The 14,325-nt window shown below is 41.1% G+C and overlaps 1 protein-coding gene across 2 annotated transcripts; it reads left to right on the forward strand.

Moving 5' to 3' along the window:
* Positions 1-919: 919 nt before the first annotated feature.
* LOC135106318 (fructose-bisphosphate aldolase-like) lies at positions 920-14,102 on the forward strand. Of its 2 annotated transcripts, XM_064015207.1 has the most exons (8): positions 920-969; positions 5,484-5,830; positions 5,937-6,175; positions 11,615-11,828; positions 12,200-12,319; positions 12,782-13,027; positions 13,143-13,325; positions 13,433-14,102. In XM_064015207.1, exons 4-8 carry the CDS (start codon positions 11,625-11,627, stop codon positions 13,769-13,771), a joined length of 1,092 nt encoding a protein of 363 aa, XP_063871277.1. In that variant the 5' UTR covers positions 920-969; positions 5,484-5,830; positions 5,937-6,175; positions 11,615-11,624; the 3' UTR covers positions 13,772-14,102. The 2 variants fall into 2 exon arrangements, with proteins under 2 accessions (XP_063871277.1, XP_063871285.1); XM_064015215.1 differs by lacking the exons at positions 920-969; positions 5,484-5,830; positions 5,937-6,175 and adding an exon at positions 8,915-8,955.
* Positions 14,103-14,325: the final 223 nt, after the last annotated feature.

The following is a 14,325-nucleotide window of genomic DNA, read 5'->3' on the forward strand; positions in this document are numbered from 1 at the left end:
TCTCCCTAACGGAAATGTACATTACTAAAAGATAAATAAGATTAATATAAAAGTACGAGATTGGTAGATCTGGAAACTATCACTAGGTTAAACATTATGAAGGACACAGGAACTCTCTTGAAATACGTAAGTGAATAAATAAAAAAAAAAAAAAAGATTTCAGTAAATTGTAAAGTTTTCCTTGAATAAGCGTGTGATGTCCTTGAACAGTAAATATCTCCCCCTTGCGTCAGCTCAGCATGTGACAATGATGGTGCAAACAGGTTAGTCCTGCACACCCTTTTTTTTTCTATTTTTTACCAAGATATAAATAGCCAAGTGAAAAGCATTCCACGAAATTCTATTCAGCAATTAAGAACTGGCTGCAAGCTTCCAGTCACGACACAACTCCAGCGATGAGGGACGAGCGATGATACACACCACCACCACTTTCCCTCACCACGAGTGTGCTGCAGCTTTCATCTCTGGCGGGGAATTCTTCGCACTCTTCTGAATGTCATACGTCCAGCGCGCCAACCATTCGTGAAGGACAATCACAACCAACTTACTTCTGCCGCTAACCTAAGAGACGGAAGCTCTCTCTGGTAGCGAGCAAGGAAATGGATGATGGATGTAATTCATTTCAACATTACATTATCTTTTACAAAGGATATCCTTCAGTAGCTTCCACAGAAAACAAAAAGAGGACTAAAAACTCAGCTATAGCAAGGGTTAGCTCCACCTCTGTAGGCCTTGTGTCAGTGAAAGTCACAGACAATTCTCACTTTTATCTCCTTCACTTATTCTCGCAACGACCATTGTATGAGGGAAGCGGGAGTGAGAGACACGTCACCTGGACGCCTACTGCACCACGTCAGCGGAAGTCTCCAAAGCGACAGGATGGGCCTTGGCTGTGGTGACACTTTTTTCTCACTAAGCGTCACCAGTGCAGGGAGTGAGGGTGAGAGAAGGTGCGTCATCTTCCGACTGGTAATTATGTCACACCTCCACACACACACACACACACACACACACAGAGAGGGAGAGAGAGAGAGAGAGAGAGAGAGAGAGAGAGAGAGAGAGAGAGAGAGAGAGAGAGAGAGAGAGAGAGAGAGAGAGAGAGAGAAGCAAATACATACGACAGACAGGCAAGCAGACAGACAGATAACCAGATAGAGGCACAGACCATTATATACGTAGATAGAAACTGACCGGAATTTAAGCAGAGACATAGAAGATAAAAAAAAAAAAAACACATATTAAACTTAATTACTGAAACAAGATGATTACCTAGGATGCTGTTGTTTTTCTATGTCTTGAGGATGTCGACGCAAGTACGCCACCTCTGCTACAGCCACCCCGACAAAAAACGCTGGGCAACATCCACAGAGTTAAACCAGAGTGTGTTTGACATGTTATACTACCACTTCAAGAATACCTTGCTTGTGTACGCACGTATTGCGATCGCATTACTAAACTGCAATGATTGTTCCTGTGTACTGACTTGTTATAGATGCATAAACCACTTCACTCGCGTCACTTTTCACAGCAAATTATCTCGAAAAATACATAAAGAAGAGATGAAGATTGACGTTTTTTAAATTACGTTGCATAGAGACATAGTTTAAGAGGGAATCTGTTAAACGCCTTTGAAGAGTATAAGGAATATAACAAGGGTGGCATAAAATCGCCAATGTCGGTAATGAGGACAGGATAAGAAATAACAGGCTCTACCTTGGAAAAGTTAGATTTAACTCTACAAAATCTATAAAATAAAAAAAATAAAAAACATATATTTATTGACATTTTTTTTTTATTTCAATATTTTTTTCCTACTCTTCAAGTTTTAGAATTCTGTAATTTTGAAACTGACTTTTTAATCGAAAAACTTGATGTACTTTTCTCCCAGATCAGAACCTTAAAGAATACTAGAAATAAAAAATCAATCTCAATTTTTTTCTTTCTGATATTATACAGATGCTCCTTAGTTAAAAGAGATATTCTACAATTTCAAATATTCTTTTGAGTCCACAGAAACGGTGCGTATATAATAATATTAAATTTTACCAACATTTCACTTTTAAGTAAAAAATTAGGAAGTAAAGAAATATACTTTTTTGATTGATATAAACCTTTTATACCAATATTTTTCTTTTACTTTTAATGTTTTATAATTACGTAATTTTGAAAACAAAGTTTTGTAATCATATTTTTTTCTATTTTTTTTCCAGAGCTGTAAAAAGATCGTGCAAAAATATGTATTTCATTTTTTTATTTGATAATATAGCTGTGTTCCTTAATTAAAAAAAAAATAAATATGAAGAAACTGGCTCTCAAATAGAGTGAAATAGATTATTATGTTCATTTGAGATAAAAGCTAATTTTTTTTTTTCTTTTCCAGTTAAGATCTATAGCAATATCAACAATATAGCTTATCGGTGCCGCGTGCCCTCTCCTCTGAGTGAGATCGTACTTACAGAACTTTCTTCGTCCATCATGCGACTTCCGCTCGCATTCTGAAAGGCACTGCCGTCTCATCACAACTATTTTCAAAGGCCACCGAGATTATTAGATGAGTTCTCAAGAGTGTTTCCCCTGTTAATGGTATAGAAATATTGTTAATCTATCACTGGAACCACAAGAACACCCTTAAAAATTTGTCACTTCAACTAGTCTTTTGAATGTAGCGGAGCTGTGGTGGGCAAGTATTTCATAACACGGGCCGATTCAGGGGACACTCGTCTCTCCACCTGCTTAATTTTTCGGCAAGCTGAACCCGGAGCACTATCTTAAACATTATCTCTGCCTTTTAATAAATGTAGGACAGAGATAATAGAGAACACAGGTAGGACAGTTCAAGTAAAGACGTAAACAGAACAGTGTAGAATTGGTATGATGTTATCTTATCATTTTAACATTTTAACTTAATTTTTCTGAAACGGTCATCATTGGATTTTGTCTGTCTTGTCTCCAGTCATTAGCTTGTAAATCTAACTCTGGGTGTAGTGACCTTTATGCTATATTTGTATGCCAGTTAGGTACGTACAGGGGCGGTACTGGAGACAATGCGTCCTTCAGAGTAAGACGAAAACTGATTTCTTTTTTTCTCTTCTTTTCTGAGTCTCGCATCACTGAAGGAAAATTGTACATACAGATTACAAAGGAGTAAGTTTCCGTGTCTCTGCTTCATTCCTCTGACTGGCTTCTACGACATGAAAAAAAAGAGACTATCATACGGCCATGTTTTCCTGCCAATTCGTATCTTACGGCAGTATTTTCGGTATGTCGCAGGTAAAGAGATTTCTATCCCAACAACATCCGTGGACAGACTATAGAAGAAAGAAACAAAAGATGGCGTATAGTTTGGTGGACACCAACCGCCACTTCTGAAAGAGACCAGTTACCACCATGCATCCATCATACCAATTTTTTTTCATTTCATATTTTCAGTTGATCGTTTGTCACTTTATAAATCTATTCCTCTATTCCTTCGAATAATTAATATCCAGTAACGACAATTAATTATCTATACTTAACCCCGAAAGCCAAGACATTGTGTCTCCATAACCCCTTGTTTCATCGTAAGATGAGTTTCCTAGCTCCCTTTTTCCATTCCTTTCAATTACCTTGTACGAACATGCAGAGAGTACTACGGCGGCTTTTTTCCAACCTTGCTACAGAGTATGGCCACGCCGCCTCCCTACCACATAAGAGGGTATTATAATAAGTGTAATAGTAAAAATCACTGATACCAGTTTGTTGTCTGAATCGCTAGTCACCGGTGTATCTTTCCATCTTCACAATGAATAAAGGTTCTCTGCAGTTCTTTGGTGAATCCACATTATTTAAGACCATATTCAAAAACACTTCTGCCCCTCACCTCTACTACTTTCAAAAGCTTTAATGAAGTCACTCAGATTTTTAAAGGTGTTTTATGATTACAGTGACTGATTAACTGGCTAATCATCTTTACGGCCTTTGAAAATACTCGGGGTGAGAAAGCAAAGTGTCTCTGAATATGGGACTTAATCTGATACATTTCTGGCTGCCAATATGCGTGTTTTTGTTGAATTTACTTCCTATGTATCTCTTATACCTCCCTAACCTCTTCTTTTCTATTCTGATGCACCAAGGAGGAGGTTAGGCACTGGAGCACTGAGTCATCCCATCTAATCACTCTCCTCACCCGGGTGTTGCCGCCACTTGAGCCGCGTCGCCTTGGTAACAGATACAAGTGTAGTCTCATATTTTTACCTCACGCACAACATCCTCAAAGTGTTGCTTACGTGAAATTAATATCGGAATATATCGCTACAATCATCACGTTAATCTGCGCTGTGACTATATGTTCTACGTTTTTTTTTTTTTTTATCCTTTGAGTCTCGGTATCTTCTGAAAATTTCTTACCTGAAGCCTATAATGGACCGACTATCAGATCACAGCAGTCGATTTACTCTTGGCTTCCGTGACATCTATTAATTTATACCGATGAAGGATAAGTAGCAGAGCGCACCGTCCGTAGCGCGTCCCTGACCTCGACATGAAGTTACTGGAAGGATAACTAAACACGGAGGCGACTAGTATATAAAAATACTCTTAATTCTCCTGTTTCGCTCACGTCGTAAAGTGCAGAATATACGTGTACTACAAATTCATGAGCAAATCTTATGCAGTGTTGTAATAAATCGAGTACAGTGGAGGTATACTTGAGGTGAAGCTATGGCATTATATTATATAGAGTTGTTAGACAGATAGATAAGTAGATAAGCAACAAAAACACGTGTATAAATAGACAGATGGATAAACATGGGCAGTCAGACAGAGGGAAAGATTAGAAGAAAAAAAAACATAAAGAGCCTTAGACAGATAAAGGGATACAGACATGCTTATCTATCTAACCACATGCATACATTATATACATACATATGAGTACATGCACACATATACACACGCACACATGCAGATAGATAGATAAAAAAGATAGGTAGATATATAGATATATATATAGATAGATAGATAGATAGATAGATAGACAGAGACTGACAGACAGACAGATAGATAGATAGATAGATAGATAATCGATAAATAGATTAGATATTTTACACCGTGATCTGTCCAATAGAGACATGAAAGTATGATCCAGAGGAATGCACTCGTGCAATTATAATTATCACATACTTCCCCGCCGGTGAGTTCCTGTTATATCTGCTGCAAATATGTACTTACTACTCGCCTTCACAGAACTCGATGATCCGCGATGAATTTCAAATGTACCCGAGCTAATATTTCACAAGTACGATGAAAAATAGGTTGAAGAATGTTAAGTGATAAATAGCTTGTATATTATAGATCAGCAAGGGCTTCGTTACCCATTAGTCAAGAGCACACACACACACACACACACACACACACACACAGAGAGAGAGAGAGAGAGAGAGAGAGAGAGAGAGAGCCTGTTTTTGTCTGGGTTTGCTGAGCACAATAATAATGGTGGCTATTACCAGCACAAACAGCCACTCTCCCCGCCACCACAGCCGTGAATCACTTGGCGGCAGAGAGAAAACACAAGGTATTTGAGTCCGCCTTGTTGCCGCCGGGGAGCCTTGTGGGGCCTCAGCATCTATAGGCAAGTGCACTGAGCAGGTGTTAGGGTGTGGTTATTGCAGCATTTGCTCATTGGTGGAACGATTCTCAGCAGCCAATCACCGACGGAACTTGCTCGCACACCCCCGACACACCTCCACAGTAGGGAACCCAAGAACTAATGTTTGGTTTGCGTAAGGATGAAACTTGCGTGAAGTACGATTCACCAACTGACCTTGTGACAACGGTTTCCACAACCCAACCCACGGTGAGTGAAGCGTCGCGACCACCTCTTTTCGGACACTTTTCAAAACTAATAATTAGCTGTGGATGGTAATTCTGTTTTCTCAGGATTAGCTTTGTTCATTTCACAGGTGGACAGGTCGTGGTGGGTGACTGCGACGTATCTCCTCCCTGCTGATATCCACTGGGAGGCAAATATGTTGATATTACATCGATCTGCTGACGAAGACTCGGCCTGGCAACAGCGGCATGCGGCTTCTTGGCCTCTCGGCTGCCTCGACTAGCTTTCGCTGCGCTACGATCTGGTGGCGCCGCGCACCCTCACTCGGCCACCAACATTCGCTGTGTCCACACGTTTCACTCCACCTCGGTAAGTGCCTACGTGATCAAACGGCGATGAGTACTGGTGTGTTGCCATTACAGAGAGAGCAGTTCTACACAGGATTTATTTGAAATGTTCCAGATGTCGCTATTCAAACATTTTATGATAATAATGCAAATTTAATGTCATGCAGGACAAACATTGCCAACCCACTTTACTGTAGAGGTCATGTACCGTGCCCGCGGGTGATCCTTGGGTCCATGGGGTGACAGGGAAGACTAACTGCTATTCTATAAGTTCTTCACATCTCTACTGTACAACTGCAAATTTAGACAGTGATATATCACATCTTTGCTATAGTGGAAATAGAAAAATGACAATTACGTATCGAGAATAGGCAGCTGGGTGGAAGCGAGAAGAGTGAGCCTCAGGGAGGGTGGTGATAGGGAGTGAAGTCGCTGGGTTGGTTCCGTACACTTGCGTTACCACGTCACACACTCGCTCCCAGACAAGTGGTGGAGATCTGCGGCCCGCACCTGTTACGAACTTTAATTATTCTGACGGTGATCGAGCCCAGCTTTAGTGAAGATTATTTAGAAATGTGTTAATTATCACTTTCGTTTTATAAAATTGCAGGTGTGTTAAGTTTATTGTGAAGAAAGTTCGTCGTGTTCTACCTTTAGGTAGTGTTCAGACTACGCTAGTCTGAGTCAGTCTCTACCTTAGCCGGATCGTTCGTTGTCTTGAGTAAGGTTAAATGCTGTGTGTGGACTTGGAAGCATTTTAATAGTAGGATTTTGCTGGCACTCACAGCAACGATGAAAATGTTTTTTTTTTTTTTTTATAGACTTCTCATTACTGCTTCATGAACATCATAGGCATCATAAAAATCATCATCATCATCATTAGTCCGTGAACGACGTTGTTATACTTTTGAGATTCAACATTCATCCTTATGCCAGATAAGACTAACCAGCCAATGTCATTCTTACTTTTTGTAAAACTATCATTTCGTAATTTTTCTGCCTGCTTTTGTCACATCCGCTAAATGCTCCCAATGACAGACACTCGAATGCTGACTGACAATATTTCGGTTGGTAAAGCGAACACCTGAACAACCAGTAATGTTACGAATCCCTTCCCTGCACCATCACTGTTCCAGCCATCTCTGTCATAAGTTTCAATTGAATACATTGTTGTTGTGTGGCTGTACAGCGCAATTAAAATAGGATGTGGGAACATCATTCCTCCACAAACACGATAGAAATATGATTGCAAAGACATGCGCTAACAAGACAAGGAAAGATATAGTACTACACTAACATTTCTCCATATGTAATGAACAGTTTCGCAATAAAACTTAGTGACCTTTACGTTTTTCCTTCCACAACCAACCTCCATCAAGGTTTGGTGCTACTTTCTCCTGACCACGCACGCTGCTGCTGCGCCGGCATAAAGGTTGAGTTTCGAAGAGTTGCCTATCCTATATTCTATACGTATTTAGATGCCGCGTACTCCATGACGCTTGTTACTTCACTTGAATGGCCCTAGATAATCTGACTCAGCGAGAATCAGACACCAAGGGGCTAGAAAGTTTCCAACTATTCCATCATTCACTTTTTTTTTGTTGTTGTTGTTGTCAGTCATGCTTTTCGGAACTTTAATTAAACTTGTAACACACACACACACACACACACACACTATATTATATATATATATATATATATATATAATTAAAGAAGCTATAGTAGTCAAGAGATTTATTTCTATTAGCGTAGTACTTGCTTCAGCTTGTTTGTTCCTACCACCTTTCTCCCACTCGTCTTATTGTAGAGGTTCCGGTTTTTGCTAACAGAGGTATTTGGAAACTTGTAACGCAAAGAAGTGAGACTGTGCGTGTGTGTGTGTGTGTGTGTGTGTGTGTGTGTGTGTGTGTGTCAGAGAGAGAGAGAGAGAGAGAGAGATCAGTCGTATTTGTACCCTTATCATAATATATAATACGTCAGCGACTAGATACTTGCGATCGTTTCTATTTTCCATGAAGCGTAGAAATGCGTGTGATGTCAGTTTTAATAAGTATACACTAGACTGATGTTAATTATCTCATTGTTATGGCGCCTAATGCAGCCAATCTACATCTGTCAGTCATGAACTATAAAACAAAATCTAAAAATATTCTGCAGATTCCTAGAAATACTCGTTCTACAACCACATTTAACGAGTATTTAAAAGAACTGGTACGGTTTTGAATTAATGTCGCCATACAGGGAAGAAAATGTCAAATAGAGGACAAAATTAAGTTCATTGATAAGACGATAAAGATCTTGACTGATAGAGTCAGGGATACTACGACTGCTAGAAAGGCTAGTGAACCTGCTATCCTTATCTTTGTGCCACAATTATCCATACGAATGAATAAACTGAAGATACACATGAACATTAGTGAAAAATAGAACGTGGCAAGTGTACAGACATTAATTTCAAGAGGGGATTATATAAATTTATGAATGATGATGACAGGTTTAAAGTGCTCACGGAATTCCTTTTATAAATCAACTATCCTTTTGCAGCCAACTTACGCTCTTAGGTACAGCGGTATGGAAAGAAAATAAATAAATAAATAAAGAAAAAAAATAAGGTTGAGGACCGTGGGCATTGCAGGACAGCCAGGGATTGTAAGTGGCTTGAAAATCACACAGGCTAAATGTCACCTCAAAAAAACACAGCGTCCTTCAGGAGACTTGTACGTGTGACGCAACAACAGCACGGCGCGTGACGACAAAGTGATCGGTGAGGTGTGGAGCTGATGGGGAGGAGTGCTGTGAGATGTGAGTGGGGGAAGACTGAATGTGAGACAGTGCAGTGGTGGGTGAGGAGACTGTAGGGTGTCGGACATAGGTGATGGTACGGGTGCTGTGAGATGCAGTAGAGCGAAGACTAAAAGTGAGACTGCACTATTGGGGATGAAGAGGATGTGGGGAATAAGTCTGCATGGAGGGAGTGCAGTTGGAGACATGGCGGGGTGACCTCTGTTAGCAAGTCATGAGGGAAGAACCTTTAATGCAAGCCAAGGTCATCTGTAGGCTGTATCCAGGGGGAGGGAGTCTGTCAGAGACCAGGATCACTAGGAGGAGTTGGTGTCCTTCATCAAGGAGACAAGGATGTTTTTTTTTTTTTTGTATATATCTTAGGACAATGTAGCACTGGTACTAGTTGTAGTGACGCACTATTGTAACTTTTGATGAATTATACTGACATCCTTAAAGAGATACATTTCAGTCTTAAGTCGTTAGAGAATAAGAAAACTGTCGTTAGAGAATAAGAAAACTGCAAACCCGAACAGAAGCCAGTAACGAGGAAAGACTTATAAAGGCAGAACGCAAAGCAACAAACAAGTAACGTATGTACAAACTGTCATTTTTTCATTGCTACTTTCTGCTTGCTGAAGGCGAGATGACCATGACAGTTTGATTGATCTAACACACACACACACACACACACACACACACATGCTATTTATATACAGAGGACGAGACATAAATGTAAACGACGAGTTAATGTTAAAAGCAAGCAGGATGAGGAAGAGGCAGGGAGGCAGGGGGAGATGCGGGTGTGCTGTCTCCATGGCAATAGAGGCGACCCCTGGCACTGTCTCCCATTCCTTATCTATATGCGAGTTGACTTTTTATATAACCTGGGAAGAATCTCTCTCTCTCTCTCTCTCTCTCTCTCTCTCTCTCTCTCTCTCTCTCTCTCTCTCTCTCTCTCTCAACGAATTTACTCACCATATTCTAGCTTCTGCCATTGAAAGGAACAATAAGGTAACTCATGTATAATCTTACGATGATTTTAGATTGTTAGCACGGGTTTTTGTGCATGTACGTATTATCATGGTATCATTATTCGTGTTCATGCATTAACCCATTAAGTAAGAGGCTTTTATAGCATTAAATTATATTACTAGGATCAAAGACCGCAGGAGGGAATTAGGAAAGTTGTGCGTTTTTTCTTCACTGGTTTGGTCAGGTCATGGTGAACTCGCACTGTTTATCGTTTTCTCTCGCCCGTTTTCTCTTGAGCCTCGAATCCCCTCATCTGTTTATGAAGAGTCGTGTTTAGATCATTAAGGTGCGTCCACACGTTCGAACGGTGTCCGTCGGACAAAACTGTTCCAGATACAATAGAAAGCGGAAAGGCTCGCTGATGACGTCAGAAGCGAGCAGCAAGCGCTGTTCCGGACACTGTTTCATAGTATCGGAACTTCGGACAATGGTGGGACAGAGGCTTGGAAGTATACGATATTGCCAGGCACACGATGACCAAAGTTAATTTGATTAGTTCCCACCAATACACCAATACACCAATACGCAGTTTCATGTAAAATGATTGCATGACTTCCCCTTTCTCCGTGTTTTTAACCAGTCCTTGCACAATTCCCTTGTCACCTTGTCCTCACACAGTGGAGCAATTATTATAATGCATAGTGCAATTTTGTTGGTTTTGTTTTTTATCTTCTTGTGCACCATGGTGATGATGTACCGCACTAGACGCTGGCAACAACCACCTGTCACCGAAATCCACACTAACACTAACGTAAATACCTGTGTGTTGTTAACGGACATCAGCTTCGAACATTGTCTGCCGGTCTTTGATGAACAGAATAGAAACTGTGGTTACAGAGTTATCTGGTACCACTGTTGCCATATCAACTTCCCTTGTCTAAACGCTTACGACGTCATCCTGCTTCGCCTTATGATATGGTAGCAGTGTTTGCCAGACGGACACTGTTCGACCGTGTGGACGCACCTAGGTGATCAGAGGACCAGATAGGGAAGACACCGTGGAAGTGATTGGGATGCTTTTAGTAAACTAGCTTCTCCGTTCATGGCTCGTATTCTTGAAAACGCTTTATTCTCTCGAGATTTTTTTTTTTTTTTGAAGGCCACTAAGATGATTAGGCACATTATCATGGGTGTTACTTGTCAATTCATCATTAGTATCATGAAAACGCAGTCGAGAATCCCTTTAGTGTACTTTTGATCATGGCTCGTATTCTTGAAAAACGCTTTATTCTCTTACATTTTTTTTTTCTAAAGCCACAATCGATAAGGTATGTTGTCACGGATATTACATCATGGTTCGTATTCTTGAAAAACGCTTTATTCTCTTACATTTTTTTTTCTAAAGCCACAATCGATAAGGCATGTTGTCACGGATATTACATGTTACTTCATCACCAGTATCATGAAAAGTCGGAAATCCCATTAACTTTAACTATAAACTGTTATAAGTAGTCGGTATAAGGCGCTGAAGAATTTCTTGAAGACCATATAGGGCTCATGGATGCTTCTTGTTAATTTTTCACAAGCATCATGAAAACATCGTTTAAAATCCCTCGAACATTATCTACAGCCTGTTAATAGTCAGGATAAGGCACTGAAAGGTTAAGAATGTGATCCAATGTGACTTGAAAAATTCCACCGCCAGAGCGAGCAAGATGACCACCTACTTCAGCTATCCCAGCGAATCCATGCAGCAGGAGCTTCGCAGGATCGCTAATGCCATCGTGATGCCTGGCAAGGGCATCCTGGCAGCTGATGAATCCACCGGCACCATGGGCAAGCGCCTCACTGCCATCAATCTTGAGAACACAGAGGAGAACAGAAGAAAGTACCGCCAGCTGCTCTTCACCTCAGACAAGGTTAGTGTTGACGCTGATTATTAATATCAACCCTTTACATCTATAGTCGTCCTTTGTGAATATTCGTAGCTTTGTAAAGAAATTAATAAATGAGAAAATAATAGTAATAATAATAATAAATTGCATCGACACAGAAAAAAGAGATAATATGTGATGAATTTTGCTCTATATAGGCAATAGAAAGAGGCAGCAGTGATTGCATCCCCTTTTCCTATACCGTGCAGTATCTCTGGTTTAGACATAATATAAATTCAAAACATCATAAATTTAAGTTCAAGTAAATCCAAGGCAAGTAAAGAATATTCTATTACTTGCGCACCCGTCTGCTAGTTACTCTCTCGTGCCGCGTGATAATCTTCGTGCATTTCCAGGAACTCGGTAACTACATTTCCGGAGTCATCCTCTTCCACGAGACGCTGTACCAAAAGACTGACGACGGGCGCCCCTTCGTGGACCTCATCAAGCAGATGGGCATCATCCCCGGCATCAAGGTGGGTTAGGGGTACGTCTAGCCAGTGCAGAGGTTCATCTAAGCGTCAACAAGCACACGTCACATTCCTATCCTCATCACTGTACTTCATCCACGTCTGGGCATTTTTCAGTTCCCTCTTAAACTGTCAACCAATGAAGAAGATTGAGAATTTACGGAAGGGCGAATCACAAATGGTTTCTCATTCAAATTAGGGTATTTTAGGTTACAAACAGTCGTTACAGTGTGACACAATAGTTTTGATTTTGTACGTACATTAAATGCTGAAAAAAAAAATGTATGTTCATATTCATTATATTATAATCAGAATGGATAAGTGGGTGTGGTTTTTAGTAGCATGATGCGTCCAAGTCAATATGTAACCATCTTTTGTTGAGTACGTAATCACTTACTCAGCATCAAGATGTATGCTTGAGTGTTCTGTGTGATAACTATGTACAATATTAATTTGTAAATCTTGCAGGTGGACAAGGGTGTGGTGCCGCTGATGGGGTCTGAGGGCGAGAGCACCACCCAGGGCCTGGACGACCTGTCCCAGCGCTGCGCCCAGTACAAGAAGGACGGTTGTGATTTCGCCAAGTGGCGCTGTGTCCTCAAGATTGGCAAGAACACTCCCAGCTACCAGGGCATGTTGGAGAACGCCAATGTCTTGGCCCGCTATGCCTCCATCTGCCAGATGAACGGCCTCGTCCCCATTGTGGAGCCTGAGGTGGGTCTTAGTGTCAAATGGGGATTCTTTCACATGACATGATCGCTGGGAAATCTGATTCTCGTAGTATGTGTAATAGATGATGATGTTCAGTGGTTAATCCCGTGCATTGCAGGTGTTGATGGACGGCAGCCACGACCTGGACCGGGCACAGAAGGTTACTGAGACCGTGCTGGCCTTCGTGTACAAGGCACTCAACGACCACCACGTCTTCCTGGAGGGCACTCTGCTCAAACCCAACATGGTGCTTGCCGGCCAGGAATGCCCCACCAAGTACACTCCTCAACAGGCAGCTGAGGTGAGCTTCAATTCCATTTCCAGGACATATTTTAGATTCTGTATAATGAGCACATAACCTAATGGCAAAGGGGCATTTCTGTGTCTAATTTATGCTTCGTTCCACAGGCGACTGTCTTGGCTCTGTCACGCACCGTGCCCGCCGCAGTGCCCGGCATCTGCTTCCTTTCCGGAGGTCAATCTGAGGAAGAGGCCACTGTGCACCTGGATGCAATCAACAAGACCACAGTGGGCAGGAAGCCTTGGTCGCTTACCTTCAGTTATGGACGTGCCCTCCAGGCTTCTGCCATCAAGGCGTGGAAAGGCACGGACGTGAAGGCTGGCCAGGCAGAGCTTATGAAAAGGGCCCGAGCTAACGGCATGGCTGCTCTAGGAAAGTACGCTGCGGGATCTTGCTCTGGCGCAGCTGGAGAAGCGGGACTCTTCGTCAAGAACCACCAGTACTAAAACCAAAGATACTAACATCCAAGCGTCAGCGACCTGACAACTACATGCGTGCTGATCCTACTCTCGCCTGAAGGAAAGCGTGAGGAACACCGCCGAGGTGGCCGAGTCGAGAAAACAGAACAAATAAAAAAGGAGGATTTTCATAATGTCAATTAATAAAGATTACATTTTTCATATGGATAGATTATCCATATTGCAAAGAGCAATAAAATAAGTGACGAATTTCAAAACCTTTAAAAAATAATAAATAAATAAATAGTTTGCAGACTGGAGTAGGTGGAAAAGATATTTTGGATAAAAAATAAATAAAAATAAAGTTGAGGGGGATAAATGTATTTCATTATTATCCTTGAAATGACACGAAGAGGAGCGCAGTGCCACGGCCATCTACCCTGCACCAGTGAGGGACAAGTGTCTGGTGAGGCGCCTTTTCTCTGGAAAGTCTGGTCGATGCTCTATTATATTTGCATTAGTATCATTATTGTATTATTATTGTTGTTATTATTATTATTGTTTTTTTTATTTTTATTTTATTTTATTATTTTTTTTTGCAT

Source organism: Scylla paramamosain, chromosome 2 (genome assembly GCF_035594125.1).
Source record: "Scylla paramamosain isolate STU-SP2022 chromosome 2, ASM3559412v1, whole genome shotgun sequence".
Classification (NCBI taxonomy): domain Eukaryota; kingdom Metazoa; phylum Arthropoda; class Malacostraca; order Decapoda; family Portunidae; genus Scylla; species Scylla paramamosain.

Excerpts from the sequence above, each read along its gene's own strand:
- LOC135106318 (XM_064015207.1), top strand. The coding sequence starts at position 11,625 with ATGACCACCTACTTCAGCTATCCCAGCGAATCCATGCAGCAGGAGCTT. Across the intron at positions 11,829-12,199 it reads TGCTCTTCACCTCAGACAAG|GAACTCGGTAACTACATTTC; the intron begins GTTAGTGTTGAC and ends GTGCATTTCCAG. Across the intron at positions 13,028-13,142 it reads TCCCCATTGTGGAGCCTGAG|GTGTTGATGGACGGCAGCCA; the intron begins GTGGGTCTTAGT and ends CGTGCATTGCAG.